Source organism: Myotis brandtii, unplaced genomic scaffold (assembly GCF_000412655.1).
Source record: "Myotis brandtii unplaced genomic scaffold, ASM41265v1 scaffold381, whole genome shotgun sequence".
Lineage (NCBI taxonomy): Eukaryota > Metazoa > Chordata > Mammalia > Chiroptera > Vespertilionidae > Myotis > Myotis brandtii.
In genome coordinates this window covers 778,090-801,331 of record NW_005364633.1, presented here as the reverse complement: position 1 = coordinate 801,331, position 23,242 = coordinate 778,090, and the positions used below count along the sequence as shown (strand labels likewise).

General features: G+C 52.0%; 1 protein-coding gene across 1 annotated transcript in view; it reads right to left on the bottom strand.

The window, feature by feature from the left end:
• Positions 1–23,242, bottom strand: part of MYO1B (myosin IB) — a 135,057-nt gene that overhangs the window by 3,224 nt on the left and 108,591 nt on the right. Inside the window, exons 17-29 of the mRNA XM_014544777.1 lie at positions 21,332–21,558; positions 19,073–19,273; positions 17,091–17,184; positions 16,079–16,228; positions 14,919–14,987; positions 11,689–11,775; positions 11,344–11,430; positions 9,356–9,442; positions 7,471–7,545; positions 6,041–6,175; positions 5,239–5,345; positions 1,600–1,732; positions 1,111–1,263 (exon numbers count right to left, since the gene is read on the bottom strand). Of these exons, the coding sequence (XP_014400263.1) occupies positions 1,111–1,263; positions 1,600–1,732; positions 5,239–5,345; positions 6,041–6,175; positions 7,471–7,545; positions 9,356–9,442; positions 11,344–11,430; positions 11,689–11,775; positions 14,919–14,987; positions 16,079–16,228; positions 17,091–17,184; positions 19,073–19,273; positions 21,332–21,558 (1,605 nt within the window). The remainder of the gene's footprint in view (positions 1–1,110; positions 1,264–1,599; positions 1,733–5,238; positions 5,346–6,040; positions 6,176–7,470; positions 7,546–9,355; positions 9,443–11,343; positions 11,431–11,688; positions 11,776–14,918; positions 14,988–16,078; positions 16,229–17,090; positions 17,185–19,072; positions 19,274–21,331; positions 21,559–23,242) is intronic.

Here is a 23,242-nt window from a genome sequence, read left to right as displayed (position 1 = left end):
GACACGGACCCGCGGCGGCTCCCGGTCCCCTGCTCCCACGCACAGGTCCGAGCACTGCCCTCACCGGGAACGCACTCTCAAAGCGCTGCTTAAACACTCCCCGGTGATTCGGTTAAAGAAATCAGAGCAGTAACAACCCCAACAGACATCCCCAGGCCGTGCCTCTGCTCAGCTGCACGAGGGTCCCACCGGAAGCTTCTGAAAAGCCGGGTGCTGGCGCCCCTCCCAGACCTGACCTGGTTGGACGGGGCTGTGGGCAGCAGCGTTGCTGTCACGTGTGGTCGGGGCTCAGAATCATCGAGGTCTGATTATGCTGCCATCAGGCCCAGAGCCACAGCGGAGCAAACAGGCTGAACTAGGCCTACGGGATTGTCTCAAGGTCAGACTCCGCTAGCGAGGCGCACTACTAGCTACACGCGTGTCGCTAACTGTGAGGACTGTTTGCTGGCACGTTCATTTGGTGACTGCTAGGTGGCAAGCCCTATGTGAAGCGCTTTACATTTAATCCTAGAACAACGCTATGAAACAGGTGCCGCTATTCTCCCCATTTTACAGAGGAGAAGAATGAGGCAGGCACGTGACAGCTACACGGCCTGGCCAGAGTCACTGCGAAGTCAGTGAGGCCGGCTCCAGGGGCTCAAGTCAGGAAGGTCCTGGTTAAGCTAAGAGCACAGAACATAAAACATCTTCAGGTCCAAATGTCAGGCAGTTGACTGCAGTCACATTCTTTACGTAAAAAACCCCGAGATCAAGGACGAACAAGACATTTGCGAGGTCGGCATGTGGATGAAACAACAGGAGGAAGCTTCGTTTGAAACCGCTTCATAGTTCCACCCATTTATGCTCGAAACAATCCTAGCGCAGCGACAGCTACTCGGTGAGACTGTGGCTCAAGCGAACAAGCCACCGAGCGACTCATCTCCTTCAGTTATTGAGAAACCGAGCCTGAGATTCTACCCAGCAGGGAACGTAGCCATAACTTTCCATCAGTAAGGAGAGCATGTGATCTCCAAGCAGCAGATCATTCGGGTTTGGATCCTGTTACCTCGACGGCTGAGAGAGCGGACACAGGCAGAAGCCTGCCGGTCACGTTGGCGGTGGGCTCCTTACCTCCTTGAGGTGGATGGCAAAGAAGCCATCGTTCTGCGAGCTCATGGACACTTTGGTCACATCCACCAGCGGGACCTCCGACTTGATCTGGCCAGACTTCTGATCGGCAAGGAGGAGGTTGTTGTTTGTTAAGAGGAAGATCCGGGAGGTGCTCTAAACAAAACCAAACCAAACAGGATGCAAACCCGGCGATGGAAAACACCCCCAACGGCCCGTGAGTGTAAGGCATTCGTTATTTGCGGAAATGTGTATTTCATCCCAATACCCCTCAGCAGGCACACCTATGCGAACCGAGAACACAGGAAGCACAGGCAAGACATTTCAATTCACACGCGTTTCCTCAGCAGCCATTCATAACATGCCTCTGAACCTTACAGGCTGGGAGACAGCGCCCCTCACAGTCGTGAAATGCAAACGTTAACATTCGGAAGATGACAGGGACGGTCCCAGCGACAAACGCGCCCCCGGGTCTGCGGGGCGAGCCTTTACCTTCCCGTTCGCACGGTTGATTTTGTTGACAACCTCCGCGATGATGATCTTTTCCTCAATGGCGTCTTTGAGTTTCTTGTACTTGGGGTTCTTGTTGATCTCCAGGTAAGCGCCTTGGAAGGGCTGGCCAACACTAAAAAGGAAGGAAAAAACCAAATCCCTCACGTCGGACCCGGTGTCAGATGGAGGTACTGCCGGACACAGACAACAGTCAGCCGATTCCAAAGAGTGTCTGCCGGCTCCGTAAAAAGGAAATTTATTTTATGTTTTATACGTCGTATTTGCATCTGTCCTAAATATACGTTGGAAATAGAGCCTTAAACCTATTTCAAATACACACACACACACACACATATATATATATATGTATTTAAATATGTTTTTTTTAAATTTTTTTTTAGAGAGAGAGAGGAAGGGAAAGGGAGAGATAGAAACATCAATGAGAGAGAAACATCATTGCACACCCCCCACTGGAGATCGAGCCCACAACCTGAGCATATACCTGGACCGGGAATCGAACCAGTGGCCTCTTGGGTCATGGATCAATGCCCAACCACTGAGCAATACTGCCCAGGCTCAAATACTTTTGATGTGATCTTGGCATTTGGGAGGCAGGACTTTGATAAGGAACAATCAAGATAAAAATCACTCGTATGAATGACACCCAAGACCCAAGTGCAGGGCTCACCTGAAGGAAAGGCAGTTCCTCTGATCTGTGACTATCAAGGTAACAGCTGCCCACAAAGGGCTTATTAATCCCTTTAAACAACGTGCAGCAACGGAACAAAGAGCACAAACCATCGCCATCGCCTGACCCAAAGAAAAAGCCCATTTTCTTGCAGAGTAAGAAAACCAATAACCTTCGGGGGGAGAACAGGTCCCATCAATGAGAGAGAAACATCATTGCACACCCCCCACTGGAGATCGAGCCCACAACCTGAGCATATACCTGGACCGGGAATCGAACCAGTGGCCTCTTGGGTCATGGATCAATGCCCAACCACTGAGCAACACTGCCCAGGCTCAAATACTTTTGATGTGATCCTGGCATTTGGGAGGCAGGACTTTGATAAGGAACAATCAAGATAAAAATCACTCGTATGAATGACACCCAAGACCCAAGTGCAGGGCTCACCTGAAGGAAAAGGCAGTTCCTCTGATCTGTGACTATCAAGGTCACAGCTACCCACAAAGGGCTTATTAACGCCTTTAAACAACGTGCAGCAATGGAACAAAGAGCACAAACCATCGCATCACCTGATCCAAAGAAAAAGCCCATTTTCTTGCAGAGTAAGAAAACCAATAACCTTTGGGGGGAGAACAGGTCCAGAGCGATAGGTCTTAGAAGAAAACTATAGAAATTCTGGCTCCAAGAGGCAACACATGAAAGAAAAATCAGGCCTCCTCCTACGATGTGCCCCTAAATGGACAGAAGTGGCCACGTAAAGACTCAGAACCGGAGCAGTTTTCTTTCAAACAAAGTGCTTCCCACAAGAGGCGTGACCGTGCGCATACGTTAAGACACGATTTCCCTCGAGCCCTGCTGGGGGACACGCTCAGGACAGCTTCTTCAAGGACGCACAAGCACACAAACAAAAACAAAACAGAAAAACCCTACCGCTTCATTCTGAGCCGGAAAGTTCTGGCAATTTGCAAATACAACTTTAAACGCTTGTGTTGTGGGTGGAGGATGGGGAAGAAAAATCCGTGTAGGTGGTCAGTTTCACAGCTCCCAGGAGAGGAGAGGCCGACACCCATGGGCCGAGCTTCACACAGTGGAGGGGGGGAGGGTACACCCGGATGGACAAGGCCGACACCATGGGCTGCCCTTCGCAGCGGAGGGAGGGCCAATCATCCCACCCCGGCTGCCGTGGGCGATACCCCGCACCCCCCCATTTGGCTTGACGTTGTTAACATTTTTGTTGTTGTTCACATTCAAATGTGTTTTTAATAATAAAAAGTGCTAAGAGCCTTTGAACTGGTTTCTCCAAAAATGCATTTTTCTCCCCCCAGTTAAGAGTCATCCACAGGGAATGTTAATTAAGAAGGTTACTCTACATGTTAAAAATATAAAGGAAAACGTTAAATAAAACTAGCTGCTGAGAAAGCATAGAGACGGTGCTCCCGCCTGCGTATGCCGCATACAGCAGGCCTCCTGGCCGACGTGGGATCGAGACGCCATGTTTGACTTGGAAGAATACATGCCACCTCGAGCCGCCAGGCCAGCTCACAAGGAAGCTGTGTCCCTTCAAACATTCAAACCAAATGGGTCTGCCGGCTTCTGTTCTTTTAATCCTCTAAAAGGAAGAGCTTTCAAATGTGTGTGAAGACACAGAGAATACAGATGTACCATATGGAAGACGTGTGAATATATTTAGCGTGTAATGCATTTTCATTTCTAGGCCATTCTTTGGGGGAAACGAAAAGTTGGTATAGATTTGGCCTGAAACGGTACAACCTATCTTTTCATAAATACCAGATGAAAAGGAGATAGGAATTCTGGGGGGAAATGATGAACTTGGGGGGGGGGGCGTGTAAGGATATCCGACGAGCGTCTTGATCAGGGAGAGGAATTCGCGTGGCGAACTTGCCCTGGGGATGCCTTCCTTTACTGAGTAGTTCGTGTCTACAACAAAGGAGCCGATCTCGCTGCACGGGCCTCGGCAGTCGTGCCCGGCGGGTTAGCAGCCTGTGGGCTACCACAGGCCAGCGCCCGAGCAGAACTCAGAAAGTGTACACTGGCTCGCTCTTTTCATGGCTCTTAAAAATGAATTCTCCCTGTGATGCACCTGCTTTCCCGAGAAGTGGACCTGGACAGACCTCCCCTTGGCATCGAGGCGATGTGGGGTCTCCTTCCCAGGCAGGAGGAGCCACCCGCCCCATCCTTACCCCGCAGACCCTGTCCCTCTCCTGTACTCACTGCAGCCCCAACCACTGAGCCAGCCAGCAGGGACAGGGGAGGGAGAGGGAGCAGCAGCCCAGAGGTGAGAAAACAATTCCCTCCCCAACTAGAAATTTAAAAAAACAAATAAAAAATAAAAAAAATGAATTCTGACCCAGCTCATTAAATAAAGTAGGAAGACTGGAATGGCGATGACAGTAAATGGCCAACAGAAACTGGGCTAGACTCTGAAAACTACAAGAAAGTAACAGGGCTTTACAATGCCAATTTATCTTGGTAGCCTATACGATTTTCATTTCAAAAAGTGACTTCTAATTATTATTATTTTTTAAATATGTTTTTATTAGTTTCAGAGAGGAAGGGAGGAGAGAGAAACATCGATTGTCTGCCTCCTGCACGCCCCCTGTTGGGGATTGAGCCCGCATCTAGGGCATGTGCCCTGAGCTGGAGTCAAACCATGACCTCCTGGTTCATAGGCCGACGCTCAACCACTGAGCCACGGCAGCCGGATGTGACTTCTAATTATTCAGTGAAGTGTTCGAGCTAATGCCAATGGAATAGAGGCAAGAAACGGCCATTGCTCCGAAGTGTGTGTTATTTATACCCAGCTGCTCATAAAATAACGCGTAGAATTAAACATCTCTCATGCATCTCCGAAATCTCTACTAGAAAGGACCTGCAAATACTTGAGAAGTTTCCAAAATGCTGACTGCCATGAGTTAGCACAGCCACCGTACCTCGACGGGTACAAAGCCTTCTTGTCTTTGAAGAGTTCACTGGCTTCTAGCTTCTCCTCGTAGATGAGCTTCTGCTGGTCTGTGAACTGGTCCCTGTACTTCTTACACTGCGAGGCACGAAAAAGAGGAAAAGCAAGGCATCACTTACACAAACAGGCCACCGCTCACTCTTACATGGAGTACGTCGATGTAGCAGCGGCGAGAATAAACGTGAACGAACTACGCGTGTACAAGCCTCACAGCGTTGTTCCTTTGCCGGGTTCACTGCTCACAGTGCCGGCTTGGGACACTCCTCCCAAACACAGAAGCGTCCTGCAGGCCGGCCTCGCTTCTCACATCTGCTCACTACGATGGCGGTCCCTGCCACCCCAGCCCCCAGGCCGCCACCCTCTTAGAGACTCGCAGTAAGAAAACCATCCTGTAAACCCGTAGTTTACAGGATTCACCCGCATCGTGCGAATTTGTTCACATGTTATTATTTCTTTCTCCTCTAGTATCATTCCTTCAGAGAGGATGAAAACAAACAAAAATCTGAACCGCTTTAAGGCAAGTGGAATCTGAACGGGAAAGACCACACAGCCACGCACACCCCTTCCCTGGACAGGAGGAGACCTCGGGGCACGCCTGCTGCTCCAGGACTTCTCACGGAAGCCACGCGCGGTCCCCGGTGCAAAAATACTCCCGTCCTCAAACAGTTCCCTCCTGGCCAGAGGCAAAGGCGGCAGACATTCACTTCCACAGGACTCTTCGCAAACACACAGAACACGCGGTGAGAAGCCTCCAAAAAGAAGAAGCTTTTTACCCTCCACAGGTGGAAGATCCTCTTCAGCTCCTTGTGCGTGGAATCCAAGAACAGGTAGGGCCTGGACGGCCAGTTCTTGTCTATTGGCGACAAGGAGGGCATCTTGCTTTTCATTTCCAGGAAGTATTTTTGCACCTGCATTGGGTTTGACAGGAAATACCAGAGGAGTGAAATATCAGAAAAGTCCTTGTTTTTCATAAATCAGAATGAAACAGAGCAGCCTCCGCTGGGACTGGGCCAGTCTCAGGCCCGAAAATAAGAATATAACGTGAAGTCTCCACTCCAGTCTCCGTATTGGCTGCAGAAATCTGGGCTCCACCCAACGGTTCGGACGAAAGAAGAAAACGGACACTCGTCCCAATATGAACAGCAACACTGACTCCAGCGAACACCAGAGAGCTGTGCTAGTCACGTGGCTCTCTCTACTTAAACTGTAAGCAATTCAAATAAAACAAAGTAAACGAGCCAGCTCATCAGACAGGTGACACTTCAGGTGCTCCAGAGCCCCGTGTGGCCATGCGGCCGGTGGCTGTCCCCTGGCACCGCCGACATAAGCCATCTGCATCCTTCCACAGGCCCAGTGGACGGCGCTGCCCGCCAGTCCTCCAGCGGGGCCAGCGGGAGCGCGTCAGCCCATTGTTCCGAGTTAACCCTCCAGCACTCGTGAGCTCGGCGCTGTGATCCCCCCGAGAACGAGCCGAGGCCCCGGAGTGAGGAGTCGCTCACCTCGCACCTGTGAGAGGCGGCGCCAGCGGCCCGGAGCTCGCCCTGCTCACTGTGCTCACCTCCGAGGGCACAGGGACTCCGGGCCCATCTGGTCGGCTGGGCCCTACCACAGCCTTCTCTCCTGCACCCCACTCCCCACTGCTCGCTGGCCAGCCTGGCCCCGAGGCAGCTCAGGGCAGGACCTTCGTATCCCCCAAATTCTCTGGAGGTAATGGAGTTTAGAGGCCACGAGGCTGGCGCTCCCGTGGCGGGACCGGTGCCCTGATCAGAGGAAACGGGAGGGTTACGGCAGCGGCTTCCCTCTCCTCCCCGCTGCCACCGCCACAGCCGCAGCCTGCCCTCGGCCGCCCGCCTCCAGGTCTGCGAGAAACAGATGCTCACCGTTGCCGCCTCCCGGTCTGCAGTGCTGTGGTTAGAGCGGCCTGAACTAAGACACCCGACCTTCTCGAGCTCGTGTTCCCCGACAGTAGGTTCTCCCCGTCAAATAAAAAAGTTTTAAAAAATGACATCCTATTAACTACATGTGGGCCCCGGATAGCTCTTCCTGGGTCAGTTCTGCTGGATGCGAGGGGAGAGGGTGAGAGCCACCCCGCTCAGCGTGACAGCGAGGGTGAAGCGTGGCAAGGGAGTCGCCTATGACAGTCGGTGCTGTTAACGAGCTGGCCCACGGACGCCAAGGAGCCCCAGGCAGAACGCAGACTTACAATTCTCTGAATCGTGAACTCGTAGATTTTCTTCCCGGCGTTGGCTCTGAAGAACTTCCTGTACTCCCGGCGCACCTGAGGGAGAAGCAGACGCGGGGTCAGCAGGGGCCTGGCCGCCACGGAGGCCCCGCACGTCCACTAAACACGACAGCAGGTGCCTCTCGGATGGAGCGAGACAGCTGGCGCACACCGGGCCCGAGCATCAGGCCAGAGGAAGAGAAATGCAGATGTGCCCGGTGGCAATGCCCGACGTTTCGCTATTTTAAACACTTTTAACTCGTTTTTCAGAAACCTGATGATTTGATGAGAAACATTTTACAGGCGTAGCGGCCAACGCGTCACAGATCAAAGCACGCTTCGGGAAAAGATGACGGAAGGCGACCTTCATTTCGAATTGTTCTTCCAAGGGGAAAAAAGGCCTAAAGAACTACACTGCCGTTCCCAAAAGCCTTGCCTAGGAAGATGGAAATGGAAGGGCACTGAAAATAATAGAATTAGATTTGAACTAGCATTGTCTTCCCTCTCACTGCATCGATTTTTCTCTCGCCCTCACTCCTACTCACCTTCCTACAGAATACTGCCGTGCACTTAAAACATCACATGACAGCCCTCTTTCCTCCTTGCTGCCCTGCTGTATTTTCGCTGTATGCTAACGTCTAACAAAAGGCCTGTGCCAGGTGTTTGCTGAATGCATGAACAATACAGTTAAATTTTGAAACCGAGGGGAAAATACTTAAAATATTTATTATCATTTAGTTATAAATGTCTAGAGGTTTTCTCAAGATTTCCCAGAGCTCAGAATCTCCTTTGCCTACGTGCATCCTCACCTGAAGTGGGAAGCACCACTCTGAAATACATTAGACTCTACCTTCTGGCCCTTTAAATACAGTTCCTCATGTTGTGACCCAACCATACAATTATTTTCGTTGCTACTTCCTAACTGTCATGTTGCTACTGTGATGAATCGTCATGTAAATATCTGATATGCAGGATGGTCTTAGGCGATCCCTGTGAAAGGGTCGTTCGACTGCCAAAGGGGTCTCGACCCACAGGTTGAGAACCGCTGCATTAGAGGCCTCGTTGGCACGTAAAGTCCTCTTATTTGTCAAAATCTGTACCGTCAGCGGAATCCCTTGGTTCCTATGCTGAGCAACCAGAGTGCGGGTCACTTCGAGAAGGCTCCGCCCAGCAGCGGTCAGAGCAGGGGAGGTGGGGGAAGGGCATCGGAGCCCAACCCCCCTGGCTGGGCGGGCACTGCAGACCTGGGCCAGCTCCCAGCTCAGCTGCTGAAATTGTCTTATGCATTAAAAAAACATGTCATCCCCCTAAAGATGACATAAAACAGAACTTCATAACAAACAGTCTTAAATAAGATAGGTTGCATCGGCATTACTTTAAAGCTAGCACTTAAAGCAGCACACCACAGCCCTCGCCGGTCTGGCTCCGTGGTTGGAGCATTGGCCACTGGACCCAAGGATCGTGGGTTCGACTCCCAGTCAAGGGCACGTACCTCGTACCTCAGTTGCAGGGTCCCAGCCCCGGTCGGAGCGCATGTGGGAGGCAACCCATCGATGTGTCTCTCTCTCGTTGATTTTTTTTCTCTCTCTCTCTCTCTTCCTCCTCCCTCCCACTCTCTCTAGAAATCAATGGAAAAAATATCCTTGGGTGAGGATTAAAAATAATAATAAAAAGAAATAAAAATACATATCACAATAAGATCAGAAAATATTAGTGTACAGCTTCGTTTCCAAAAAGAAACACAATTAGGCAAGATGGCCCGTCCGAGCCGGTGCAGACCCGTGAGCAAGCGCACCCGCTTTTCTCGGGGTTAGTGAGTGCGAGGCCCCGGAGCCCGCCCTGGACAGAGAGGAGGGGGAGGAAGTACCTTCAGTCCAAGCCAGTAAGCCCAAATGACAGCGACCGCATGCTTGCGCCTAGCCTCCTCCTTCAAGCGTTTCAACTCCCTCCGAGCCTGGAACGTTTTAGACGGTAAATAAGAGAGACAGCCCGAGGCAGACAGCAACGACCAGGAGGAGACACCACCACACAGAGGGCCACGCAGGAGCGAGGAGTCAGGTGGCAGAGGGGCCCTGCACGGTCATGTCGGCGTCAGGCTGGTGCGCCCCGGTATTTTCGGGGTGTGGAGCCTGTCCCAGGGGAGGGCAGTCTGCGTGGCCCCGAGGGAGCACTCCTCCGCCCCTCACTCCCATCCTTTGCCTTTTCCCCGTTCTCCCTCCCTCCTCACAGCCTTGAACTCTGAGCGGCTCCTAAGAACTCTAGTAGCCTTGCCTTTGTTGCCGGCACAGGGGCTGAGGGGGAGCCCCGCGTTCACGCGTTCAGACGTGTAAAAAGGCAACCATTTAAAACGGAAGGAATGAAGGTTGTTTCTCCCCCAAGTTCAACCAGAAACACGAAACTCAGAATTCCTTCCAGTTAGAAAACTGCAAGTAGCGTATTTTCAAGATGTAATCTTAGCAAAGGCCCCAAACGGGGAAATGTACTGAGATAAAAAGTGGAACCATCTGTAGGTTAAAAAGCCACCTTAGGGCAGCGTCCGTCGGAGGCGTGTGGTTTTAAGGGACAGGACTAACCAGGTGCTGGCTTCACACTGCGCGGCGGGGCAGGCTGGGACACGCTCACGGTCTCCGTGCCCCTCTGCCGCTGCCAGGACTCTGTCCTCCTGTTCGCTAAAGGGACTCGTCTGGCCCCAGCCGGTGTGGCTCCGTGGCTGAGCATCGGCCTGTGGACTGAAGGGTCCCGGGTTCGATTCCAGTCAGGGCACATGCCCAGGTTGCAGGCTCGGTCCCCAGCAGGGAGGTGTGCAGGCAACCAATCATCACTGATTCTCTCTCTTCATTGATGTTTCTCTCTCTCTCTCTCTCTCTCATTCTCCCCCCCCCTCTCCTTTCCTCTCTGAAATCAATGAAAAAATATTTTTTTTAAAAAGATAAAGGGACTAGTGTGTTCTTCACCGACTGCCAAGGGAAAACACACAGGAACAACTTTGGTGGGGTTGTGGCAAAGTCAGACTGTTCTGGGCAAACGTCCTCTCTTCTCGCTTTTCTCCCACGATGGGCCTACGACGCTGAGAAGGTGACTTACAGACCCAGGACTAGGCTGCTGCATGGTCCACATTTTTAGCAGGGACGACCTCTGATTTCCTGAGTAACAAAATCATCTAAAGCCTCGGCCCCCTGGGGCACGTGAAACGTTCACAGCGCCCAGGACGCTGCCTGGGGATCAGCCAGGGCCTCCAGGGGCCTTTGTTTCGGAAAACTAACGGCTGATGCGGAAATTCCTGGGATTCTTCCGTGGCCATCCCAGCTGGCCGTGTGGACGTGGCTTCCCGTTAAATCACAGATGGCAATTCTTTGCACATAGAATATTTGGCATAGAATCATCAATGGCTGCCTTGCCACAGGGAGCCGAAAACATCGTTTCATCCGCAGATGACTATGTTCTAAGGCATGCGTTAAAGGGGTGTCTGCCACACCCACGGAGGCCCCAATCCGAGTGTTCTCCACATGCCCCTCGCCCCCCGGGGGATCCCTCCAGAGAGCGGCCAGTACGTGGCAGGGCAGGGGGAGAGGAGAAGGGGGGGGGGAGGAAAAACTAACATGCAAGCTATTTGAGAGTTTTAATGAAACAGCAACTACCCTAGCACCTCATTAGTAAGCATGGTCTTGTCTGCCTATCTATGCATGCGGCAGCTGCCCCGGCACTAATGCCGCCTACAGCTCCGGGCCCATTCACGCCAGCCGTGAGGACGTGCACCGCGTGCGCCGTGCCAACTGCAGTCACTCATCCCGATAGGCGAGCGCTACGGGCTGATGACTGCCCATCCCGGGGCGGGGACGAGAGGCGCGTCAGTACCTTCGATCCAAGCCAGAAAGCCCAAATCACTGCAATAGCGTGTTTATTCCTAGCCTCCTCCTTCAGCCGGCTCAGCTCCCTCCGCGCCTGGAAGCGTGTGAGAAGGAGTGACAGAGAGCGTGAGGCGGGAAAGGTGACTGCGACAGAGGAGGACAGACAGACACCGGTCACCGCCACCCGTAAACACGAGCGCGCGTGCCACCACCCGCACCGAACGAGCGTCAGAGAGCGCGAGAGGCATGCGTGCTCAGGAGCTTAGCCGGACGGTCCTGCCCCGGGAGAGGGCCCCTCGCTCTGACGCCCTGAACCCCGAGTCCCGCCGGCCGGGCGGGCGGTCCGGCCCACCTGCGTCCCGTGCCAGTACGCCGCGATGGTGGTGGCGGCCTCCTCACAGCGCTTCTGGTGCTTCAGCTCCCGCAGGATTTTTCGGGCCTAAGGGGCAGAATCAGCCAGATGAACACAACATTAGCCAACAACGGAAGCCACAGGGACTTGAGAAATACCCGGAGAGACAGTCATAATACCCTTCTCAGGTGAGGAACCAACGGCTCAAAGAAAAGGGAAAGGTCACCCGGCGGTGGCTCAGTGGTTGAGCGTCGACCTGTGAACCAAGAGGTCACGGCTCAATTCCCTGTCAGGGCACATGCCCGGGTTGTGGGTTAGATCCCCAATAGAGGGTGTGCAGGAGGCAGCCGATCAAGGATTCTCATTATTGATGCTTCTCTCTCCCTCTCCCTTCCTGTCTGAAATCAATGATACATCTAATATGTATGTGTATGTATACACACACACACACACACACACACACACACACACTAGAGGCCCACTGCACAGATTTGTGCACGGGGGGGCGGGGAGGGGGGCCCTCAGCCTGGCCTGCGCCCTCTCGCAATCCGGGACCCCTCGGGGGATGTCCAACTGCCACTTTAGGCCTGATCCCCCTAAACCGGCAGTCGGACATCCCCCAAGGGATTAGCAGTGTGCCAAGTGGCAGGTGGCCAGGGAGGAGCCTGAGCTCATGCTCATCCTGGCCTGCTGCGCCTGCCGCCGCCGCTCAGTAGCGCTGCCGCGGAGGCAGGAGAGGCTCCCGCTGCCGCCACAGCTGCACTCACCAGCCATGAGCTCGGCTGGCTGAGCGGGAGGCAGGAGAGGCTCCCGCTGCCGCCACAGCTGCACTCACCAGCCATGAGCTCGGCTTCTGGCTGAGCGGCGCTCCCCTGTGGGAGCACACTGACCACCAGGGAGAAGCTCCTGCATTGAGCATCTGCCCCCTGGTGGTCAGTGCATGTCATAGCGACTGGTCGTTCCGGTTGTTCAGTCGTAAAGGTCGCTTGGGCTTTTATATATATAGATATATAAAATATGTAATGTGTGTGTGTATACATATACATACATACATATATATATGTATACACACACACACACACACAGTGGGGCCTTGACTTACGAGTTTTATTCGTTCCGTGATGGAGCTCGTAACTCAAATTACTCGTATGTCAAATCATAAAGGGAACAAGTGAGACACGGGATGCTGCGCTGATGTTGTGGCGTTCACTGTGACATTCGCTGCGCCAACTAGCGGTGGGGTATCTGAAGCTGGCTCGTAACCCGAATTTTAGCTCGCAACTCAAAAGCAAAAAAGCGGCCGAGAGCCGGCTCGTATCTCGAAAAACTCGTTAGTCGGGACACTCGTAAGTCAAGGCCCCACTGTACAGGGAATGTTGCTAATTAGCCCAAAACGGACAATGAGAAGTTGTAAGTGAAAACACATCCAACCCGACAGTGCAGCGCCCACTGAGACTGGGACAGCCGCCTCCCACGCCCCGTATGGGACAGGGAAAACCTGGCCACAGGCAAGACAAGCTGGTGCACATCAGCTAAAAGGAGCAGGCCTCACAATGAGGTTGCAGGATCTCCAATCATCCACCCAATCCATCCAATCGCTTTCAGTATTGTTGTCTGAGGATAGAACTGTAGCTATAGTCTTAATTCAAGAAATGTTTAAAGATTTGCTAATATGAAATTCTCACGTCCATCACGCTTCTCTCCAGCAGTTGCTGGAAACTGATCTGGTGGAGGCAGGAGGCCTGGCTGGAGGTGGGCTCTGCATCTTGCCCCTGATGTCGCTGGACGGAGACCCCACCCAGGACTCAGTAATGAGGCCAAAGACGCATCCGCAGGCGGCGGCCACACTTAGGCTACACGCTCGGATTTGGTCTCTGGCATTTGCTGTGGGAGGACTACGCAGCCCTGAGGCTATTCACGGGCCCAGACGAAGGTCAACGGGTGCCATAGACCCCTGGCCCAGGGACGTATGTTCTTTTTAAAAAAATTCTTTATTGTTGAAAGTATTATAGTCCTAGCCAGTTTGGCTCAGTGGATAGTCGGCCTGCGGACTGAAGGGTCCCGAGTTCGATTCTGGTCCAGGGCACATGGCCGGGTTGCAGGCTCGATCCCTAGTAGGGGACGTTCAGGAGGCAGCCGATCCATGATTCTCTCTCACCATTGGTGTTTCTGTCTTTCTCCCTCTCCCTTCCTCTCTGAAATCAATAAAAATATATTTTAAAAAAAGGAAGTATTACATATGCCCCCTTTCCCCCACTGACCTCTCCTAGCCTGCCCCCGTGTACGTATTGTGTGTGTCCATTGGTTATGCCCAGGTGCGTCCGGGGCCTCTGCTCTGAAGGGGTTCCAGGCAAGAGGACAACCTTGAAGCAGCGGCTCTGGGTTTAGCCCAACCCACACAACCTCCGACAGGACAGGGTCAGCACAGGCCTCGAGTACCTGTGACCCAGAGCGGGGTCAGCAAGGCTTCCTGTAGGAGGCCCGCTGGCGAGAATGCTTGGCTTTGCAGGTCACGTGTCCTTGTCACAACTCATCAGCTCCCGCGGCAGCGCGAAGGCAGCCCCAGACAGGAGGTAGAGGAGCAGGCGTGGTTGTGCAGCACGAAGCTTTATGTGTGCGAACTCTGTAGTTCACATATACCTCATTTATATGAAATTTGCATTTCATATCTTCTTTGTCTTTTAACAATGCTTTAAAAATATAAAAACCATCCTTTGCTTCCAGGCTGTGCAATAACAAAAGTTAGGCCACCCGTGGCCGGTGGGCCGTAGTTTGCTGACCTCCAGACCAAGGAGGTGGCGCACTGTGACCCACTCTCCCCACTGAATGGCCAGAGCTCAGGATCCCGGACCATCCATTATAGGGCAGTGGGAAGATGACAGCCAGGAAGTCAGAGGAGGCGCGGGGCCGGGAGAGCGAGGTCTGGGGGGGTGCACAGGTGTGGACCACCTGGGACAGCCCGGACTACACACCGCCTCCCTCATAAGCAGGGCGAGAGGATGTCGAGCTCACGCACGGAATTAGTTCAAGGACTTCCTGCTTCGAGAACAAAGCTCTGGAAAAGAAAGCCGGTTCGGAGGAAGCGGCCCAGACGCGGTCAGGTCACCGGGCCCCCGCTGGCCGATGTTTATCCTCCCGCCCGGCTGTTCGGGGCGCGGGCAGCAGGCAGGAGCGGCCCCCTGCAGGGACCCGAGAGCCCCAAGTAGAGAAGGCGCGTTCCTTTAACTCACCTTCCAGCCCCGGATGTAAGACTGGATCACCAGAGCCGAGCGCTTTGTCTGCTGGTACCGCTTCCGTTGCTGCAGGAAGAAGGGGAGATGTGAGCTCACACGGGGGCGGGCAGAAGCAGGTGTGCAGCCCTGCGTGCGCGGAACGGCGCCTTCCCCTGTTATTGTTTATTGTATCATTTATTCGTATTACGACGGGGAAAGAGTATGTCGCTCTTGGTGCAACTGCCTCTTGATCACCCATGTTCCTCCCGGAAACCAACATGTAAAGAAACCGGAACACCCAACAACCCCAAACCAGGACACGCACCCTCGCTGTGCCGCACTCCCCAGGTGGGAGCTCCCAGCAGCATCCACGCGAGACCCCCCGCCAGCAGGAAGGGCCGAATGTCTGAGGACTAAAGAAGTCCAACCCTTTAGCCAAACCCCCAATTCTAGGAAAATGTGGCCTCGGCTTTCTGGGATTAAAGCCATTTTCGGCGCTGCTACAATAAATGGAGAAGAACCAATTATTTCAAAAAGGCTGACTCTACCACTGTCCAGGGGTTAAAGGACACAGTCTCGTTCGGTCCACGACCACATTCAAGAGGGAGACGTCCCACCGTATCTACCCCAGGGGGAGGCGGTGCGATACACGGAACGTGAGCTCTGACTGGAGACGCCCTGCATTCCAACCCCATCGCGGCCACCCGGCAGCTGGGGGACTGTGGGCACGTTCCCTAGCGGTTCCTGCCTTCGCTTCGTTTTCTCGTCTTTAAAAAGCAACCAGAGCCCTAGCCAGTGTTGCTCAGTGGATAGAGCATCAGCCTGCTGACCGAAGGGTCCCGGTTCGATTCCAGTCAAGCGCACGTTCCTGGGTTGCAGGCTCCTCCCCAGCCTGGGCACTGGTTGGGGCTTGTGCAGGAGGCAACCCATCGATGTGTCTCCCTCACATTGTTTTTCTGTCTGTCTTTCCCTCTCTCTTCCACTCTCCCTAGAAATCAATGGAAAAATATCCTCGGGTGAGGATTAAAAAAAAATTAAAAAAGAAATCTAAAGGAACATCAGGGGCATGCGTCTCCTGGGCTTGCTGGGAGAGGCAGGCATGTGACCAGGGCAGGCACAGACAGCACGTGAGGCGTATCGGCAGTGAGCCCGGCGCATGGCGGCGGCGCGGCACTCACGGCGAATCTCCGGAACCAGGCGGCGACCACAATCTGGCTCCTGCGCATCAGCAGGAAGTGCGTGCGGCACTTCCACCCGCGGTAGATCTTCTGGATGAGCGTGGCCAGGTCCTCCAGCCGCTGCTTCCGCAGGTCCTCCAGCTTGAAGAGCTGAGGAGAAAGGAGAAATGGAGAGATGGGTCGATCACTCATCCAGCACACACTCGTGGCATCCCAGACAGAAGTGCTCGGGAGGTCAGAGGGCCCGCTGGTGGAGGCCACGCACTGAGAAAAAACAGGGATGACTGTCTCCGTTACAGATACCACGGGCCACAGCCCACGGGAAAACGATTCTGACGATTCACGCAGCATCCGCCATTTAGATTCTGGTGGCTCGGCACTTCCGATGAATCAGAGGAGGGCTGAGCTCAGCTCGGGTCTGCCTGCATGCCATCCTGAGGGTGCGTTTATCCATCAAAGAAAGGAGCTGGCAACGTTTCTCGTAAACAACTGCAACCCTTTCCAAATTCTCCAAATTTCCAAATCGCCAATCAACTGTTACACTGACTACGCTTCATCCCAGTCTACTCATTCATAGAAAGACTCCCTTAGAGCCCTACCAAGTAGAATTTCAAATGTTCTTTTTAACTTAAAAAAATTTTGAGTGCCTTCATGGACTTCTAAATAATAGGGTGGTCTTTCCCTAGATTATGAAATAATGCAGATATTACAAATGCAGACTGAGTTGATCTCCAATTCCTATGAATTAGCCAGGTTTTGTTGTTGCATGAACAGGTTCTTTATGATTTCTCTCTTGGACAGCCTATCCGGTCAAAGACATGGATGTCTCATCAGAAACACACAGGCTCTGCCATGACCCCTCACGTGCCCATCCTCTTGGGCATTCGAGATAAAACGAGAATGGGGCGTTCTGGGCAGCATCTCGGGTCACATCCCCAAGTGAAACAGACTTTGAGGACCCGTCTATGTGATCAGGACGTACGTTCAGAATGGAAAGGTTTCAACTGCATACCGTTCTCGGGTTCCGGATGAATATCTTCGATCGACCGAAGGAATATTCTTCCACAGGAATCTCCAATTCATTAAACAAAACCTCCACACCAGCCCTAGAAAACAATAAAAACAGTGAGTGTTCTGAGTCACAGAAACAGTTTATCTGATCTGAAATCATGCTATCAGATCCCCAGTGGCACCAAACAGTAGTTGCATTCCCAAGTAGTACAATCGCTCTTTCAGGGAGTGTCCTTCTATCGAAGAATCAAGACGGAGCTCCACAAATTAAACCAAGTCCAGGAGATGCTGACAGAGCAAATTTGGGTTCAGAACTCCATATTCCAAGAAAATGAGGTACGATGGCCAAGGTCTCGATTTCATTCGCAGAAGCAACACTTGTATCCAATATACCCACAGCGATGGACCCACCAGGCCAGGGGGGTGTGTGAGAGGCTCAGATCTATTTTTAACTCACTCCGCCGAGTCTTAAGAACATTTTAAACATCGCGTCTGCCCATCGGGGTGTGGACAAAGCCCGAGAGGGAGTGCTAAGTGCCAGACGACGGGCTGCATGGGACCTGGGCCTCACAGGGCGGGAGCAAGGCCTGGACATGGCTGACCTCTCTGTCCTGGACCCCAGCTTCCACATCAGTCTTTACAACTAAACACCCACAACCTGGGGGCCGAGCACCAGGCAGCGGTCAGACATCTGGCCTGTGTGTCATGGTGCACACTGACCGTGACATCCGGAGGTCAGTCCTGGGAACGGAACCAGCACCAGGACCCACGTTACTCAGGTGTTCGGTTACCCATCGGAGACCACACCCCGCGCCTGGAGCTTATCTTCCCGGGATGCGGGGGAGTGTCTGATGCTGCCGGGGTGCCCGTGAGAGGCCAGGCCCAGGGACGTGCACCGGTGACACCGGCACAGCGAAAGGACAGCCCCCGGGACAGTCCCCACGTCCTGCCGAGGCCGCAGAGCAGGCACGCGGCTTCCTGGAGCGGTCGCGAGTTTCTACCGCCCGCAGAAAAGGGCAGCCCACCTGGCGTGGCTCGGTGGTGAGCATCGACCTACGAACCAGAAGGTCACAGTTGGATTCCCAGTCAGGGCACACGCGGGTTGTGGGCTCGATCCCCAGTAGGGGGTGTGCAGGAGGCAGCCAATTGATGATTCTCTCTCATCATTGATGTTTCTCTCTCTCCCCCTCCCTTCCTCTCTGAAATCAATAAAATATATAGAAAATAACAAAAGAAAAGGGGTGACTTCACTGACCGGTAAAAGCAGAAGGAAGGTCGCTCACAGGCAAGGCCTGACTTTGCTTTGGCAGCGACCCCCCACCCCGCACCCCACCTCCACCACCAGCACATGGAGAGCGCTGGGGGCTGCCCCAGGGAGGGGCCTGCCGTGGCCCAGGCTCCGTCTGAGACTAGATGGGCGAGTGCCAGCCAGGGCCGGGGAGGCGTACCTACATTTTATTATGTATACGCCTCTGAAGGTGGCCCCGTTCTCCCACAGCCTCCCACCTAGCTCTGCCAGCAGAGACACCGACACCTTGGACTCTAGCTGCTCCCAAGGGGTGCAGACCCGGGTAAAAAGTGGGACCCTCACCCCCACCCCCCGACTGTCTCTGGGGTTAATGCTCCCCACTCTGGGGGGCGGGGCTGAGAGCAGTGATCCAACATGCCCGTCCAACTGTACCCTTCCACGATTCCACACAAACGCACCGATTGATTATGGACCCTCCTGACTTACACACGTTAACGCCCTACCGACAGGCAAGTGGCCAATGTGGATCTGTAAGCCCTGTTCGGACCTTAAAGAAAACTGAGACTTCTATCATTAATTACGGATCAGCACAGAATGCTCCCGGGTGGAAGAGGGGACGAAGCAGAGATCCCATCCAGTGTTTCATACACTTGTTCTGCCCGGGAGCAGGTGAATCACACGGGTGACCGTGTGCTCTCAGACTGCGTCACTAAGCACGGGCAGCGAACGCTCACCTCGCCGGCCCCCTCCAGTGAGGCCACGTCTGCTTGCACAGCATCTTGTACCGCTCCAGGCACGGCTCGTAGGCCTGCCTGAAGGCGTAGCCGGCCCTGCGCACGCGCACGTTCTCCAGGAGGCCCAGGTAGCGGATCTGGTGGCACACCAGGGCCTCGCTGAAGATGTGAGCTGCTTTCTTGTCATTGGGTTTGATGCACCTGAAAGGGAACCGAGACGTTAAGCTCTGTCTCCAGGGATATCATCCGTCTGGGTTTCACAAGGGAAGAGACCATTACTTATCACTCCTGGGAAACCTGGTCATTTCTTCTGAAATTATTTCACATCATTTTCCAAAAGCCTAAAAATTAAGACACTACCTACACGGCAATAAAAAAAAATAAATCCTGCCCCGGCTGGTTTTGCTCAGTGGATAGATTGTCGGCCTACGGACTGAAGGGTCCCGGGTTCGATTCCCAGTCAGGGCACATGCCCGGGTTGCAGGCTCGATCCCCAGTAGTGGGGGTGCAGGAGGCAGCCGATCAGTGATTCTCTCTCATCATGGATGTGTCTGTCTCTCTCTCCCTCTCCCACAATAACCTGATGAGTCCCACTGCCCTTTCGCCGAGTGAAAGAAGTCTGACATAGAGGACACATTTCATGCTTCCCTTCACGTGACACTCAGCAGAACTTCTGGTTAGAAATCAGTCCTGCTGCCACCTCTGGGGAGGGGTGAGGGGAGGGACAGGGAAGGGCACAGGGACCTTCTGGGTAATGGAAATGTTTTGTCTCTTGGTCTGAATCGGTCACACAGGTGTACACATATCTGAAAGTTCAACACACTGTACAATGAACACTCACAGAAATCAGTCCTGCTGCCACCTCTGGGGAGGGGTGAGAGGGGAGGGACAGGGAAGGGCACAGGGACCTTCTGGTAATGGAAATGTTTTGTCTCTTGGTCTGAATGGGTCACACAGGTGTACACATATGTGAAACCTCAACAAGCTGTACAATGAACACTCATGTGCTTGGCCATATTTTATTATGTATATATCTCAATGAAAAGATTAAAAACATGGTGTCATGCCCAGCTGGTGTGGCTCAGTGGTTGAGCATTGATCCCTGAACCAAGAGGTCACGGGTTCGATTCCCGGCCAGCGAACATGCCCGGTCTGGGGGCTCGATCCCCGGTACGGGGTGCGCAGTAGGCAGCCAATCAATGTCCCCATCTCTCTATCCCACTCCCTTCCTCTCTCTCTCTAAATATCAACAAAAACATATTTAAAAGAAAGCAACACGTTGTCTCTATGTCCTTGTACTTCCTTCCTTTTTAATAGGGCACCAAAAGATGACAGCTACGCATTTAAAAGAAAAAAATCAGAAAAGAAGCTAATCATAAGGTTCCTGGTTATCTTCTTATGAAACCAGGATTTTTCTAATTAATATGTTCTAACCCGACTGCAATCAAACCAGGGGATTTTGCCTGCTTATATGTTGCTAAGATAATATTAGGTAAACAAGCCAAACACAAAAACGTTCCTCACTCCGTCTCCTGGCAACTGGATTTTCAGGCTATAGAAGGCGCGTGGGTGTGCGTGTGCGGATGGAACCTGACCTGACACACACACCTAGTATCTCACTCCCCAGATACACAGAGAGCGACGCTGCCCCTCGCCGTCTTCCCGGAACCGGAGACCCAAGATGCCCGAGACGCAGAGAGAAGAGCCCAAAGGCCTTCTCCGAGTTATCTCTATTGCTCTGAGAAAATCCTGGCGGTTTAGAAATAACTGCTCTTCCCGGCCTGTCAGTCTCACAGAGAGAAGGAGGCACATATTCCAAAACCCAGAGTCTCACTAAGGCCCCCTCGCTCCAACGCTCCGAGTTAATATAAAACAAGCCCCAAATGATCCAGTTTTTATGCAGAACCCTTACAAAAATTTACATATTGTTCATCTTATTAAAACTAAGAACATACCCTATTCAATATATTTAAGTAACTTACTAAAAAAAATACAGAAAGCTGGGACCCGCCTGTGCCAACAACCCAATTTCATTAAATATCTATGCCTACCTCCCCCCTCTGTTTTCAATCCCTGATTTGGGGGGAGGAAGGGGCAATGGGGCATTTTTCAAGCAAACCTAAGACACTGTGCTATCTGATCTGTAAGTGCGCTTGTTACCCACCGCGTGGGCTACTGAGGCTGAAGCAAACAGGACAGGACGCTTCCTGGAGCTCCCCCCCCCCCGTGAACCGTCAGAAAGTTTGGGACCACAAGTACCGGATGTAGTTGGGGTTCTTGGTCTGCAGGTTTCTCATCAGCGTGGCCACGGACGCCTTGAACTGCGAGCCGGCTGTCGGGGGCCTCTTCAGGTTGATCTTGGCGGGGTTCCCCTCGGGGAACAGGGACTTGATGAGGGTGTGGCCGGCCTTCCACATGGCCTGGGACAGGTCTCGGTAGAGGAGGTCATTGTTTTTGTCCACAAATCCTTCCACCTGGTACAGCACCTACGAGCAACATGAGACTCAGCAACGGACAGGCTGCACGTCAGGATGTCAAGCGGCTGGTGGAATATCCCGGGACTAGCTATAGCCCAGTGTCTTCCTTCCCATCAGACCCCCAACACTTCAGTCCAGTGATGGCGAACCTACGACACGCGTGTCTCCTCTCATTTTTTTGGTTGATTTTTCTTGGTTAAATGGCATTTAAATATATAAAATAAATATCAAAAATACAAGTCTTTGTTTTACTATGGTTGCAAATATCAAAAAATTTCTATTTGTGACATGGCACCAGAGTTAAGTTAGGGTTTTTCAAATGCTGACACGCCGAGCTCAAAAGGTTCGCCATCACTGCTTTAGTCGCTCTCTCATGCCGAACGAGCGTCCAAGTTTAAATGCCAACCGTCTACATCACAGAAGAGTTTTAAATAAATTCTATTACCATTCAGGATCTGCAAGAATAAATTCCAAAAATGTTAGGCTGAGCATTTTCAAAGGACTTTCTCTATTTTTGGTGTTTGAGCACATTTTTGAGGTTTTACTTTTATTTTTTTTTAGTTCACATGTGCCAATCCTAGTCTGTTTAAAAGTAGACGGGAAGGCCCACAGCCAATATGGCTCAGTGGTTGAGTGTTGACTTACGAACTAGGAGGTCATGGTTCGATCCCCGGTGTGGGGCGTGCAGGAGGCAGCTGATCAATGGTTCTCTCCCATCATTGATGTTTCTATCTCTCTCTCCCTCTCCCTTCCTCCCTGAAAGCAATAAAAATATACTCGAAAAATAAAAAAGTACACTGGAGGAAAATAAAGTAGACATAAGACTAAATTTTCATCGACATCCCAAGCCAGCAGCAATATTGGCCCGAAAAGTATCTTTTAATAACATAGGCTAATGAAGAAATAAAGTACAAGTTTCAACATTTTAAAATTAAAGGTAGGTCAGAGACTATATACTTCATTTTTAATCACTACATAATTAAGAATTTTTCCCCCTTAGGAGTTTGCAACCTTATTTATAACAAAAGAGGTATTAACTGCATTCAATATTCTTTTAGGAGTCTAAAAATTAATCTATTATCAAAACTGTTTTTAACATATATATATATATATAACATAAAAAATTAATTCTCCCAAATATTAAGCAAACGAATAAGTGTTTTTTTAAAGTAGATATTTTCCCATGTCATTTCAAAATCTAAGAATATATTTTCCTAAGTGGTTTGTGCTTTTAAAACCTTACTGTAAGTCTTCAAAGACTTTTAATTTTTACTGGCAAATCCTCTTTATTTGTGTTGATAGATCTTTTTTTATAGGACAGCTTAGCGCTTGAAAATAATAAAATCATTTTTAAAAACACATTCGAACTCTTTCATGAAGTTCACCAGCTTTCCTTGTAGCTATGAGCATTAGTAAGACGTTGCTCAACATGGTCCAGATTCTGTGGAACATTTCCTGATTCTACTATTCACTTTTTCCTTGTGCAGTGACAGGTGACATTCAGTCTTCTGTTAACCTCAGGTGCCCAGCACGGTGTATGACCTAGGAAGTGATCCTGATACGCCTGGTACCCATCTGACCCCACACATAGTTAGTACAGGATCACTGACTCCATTCCCGCGATCCTACCATTCTGCCAGCTCAGCTGATCCTCACGAGTTGGCGGTGGGCCGATGCCAGCTCTGAGGCCCAG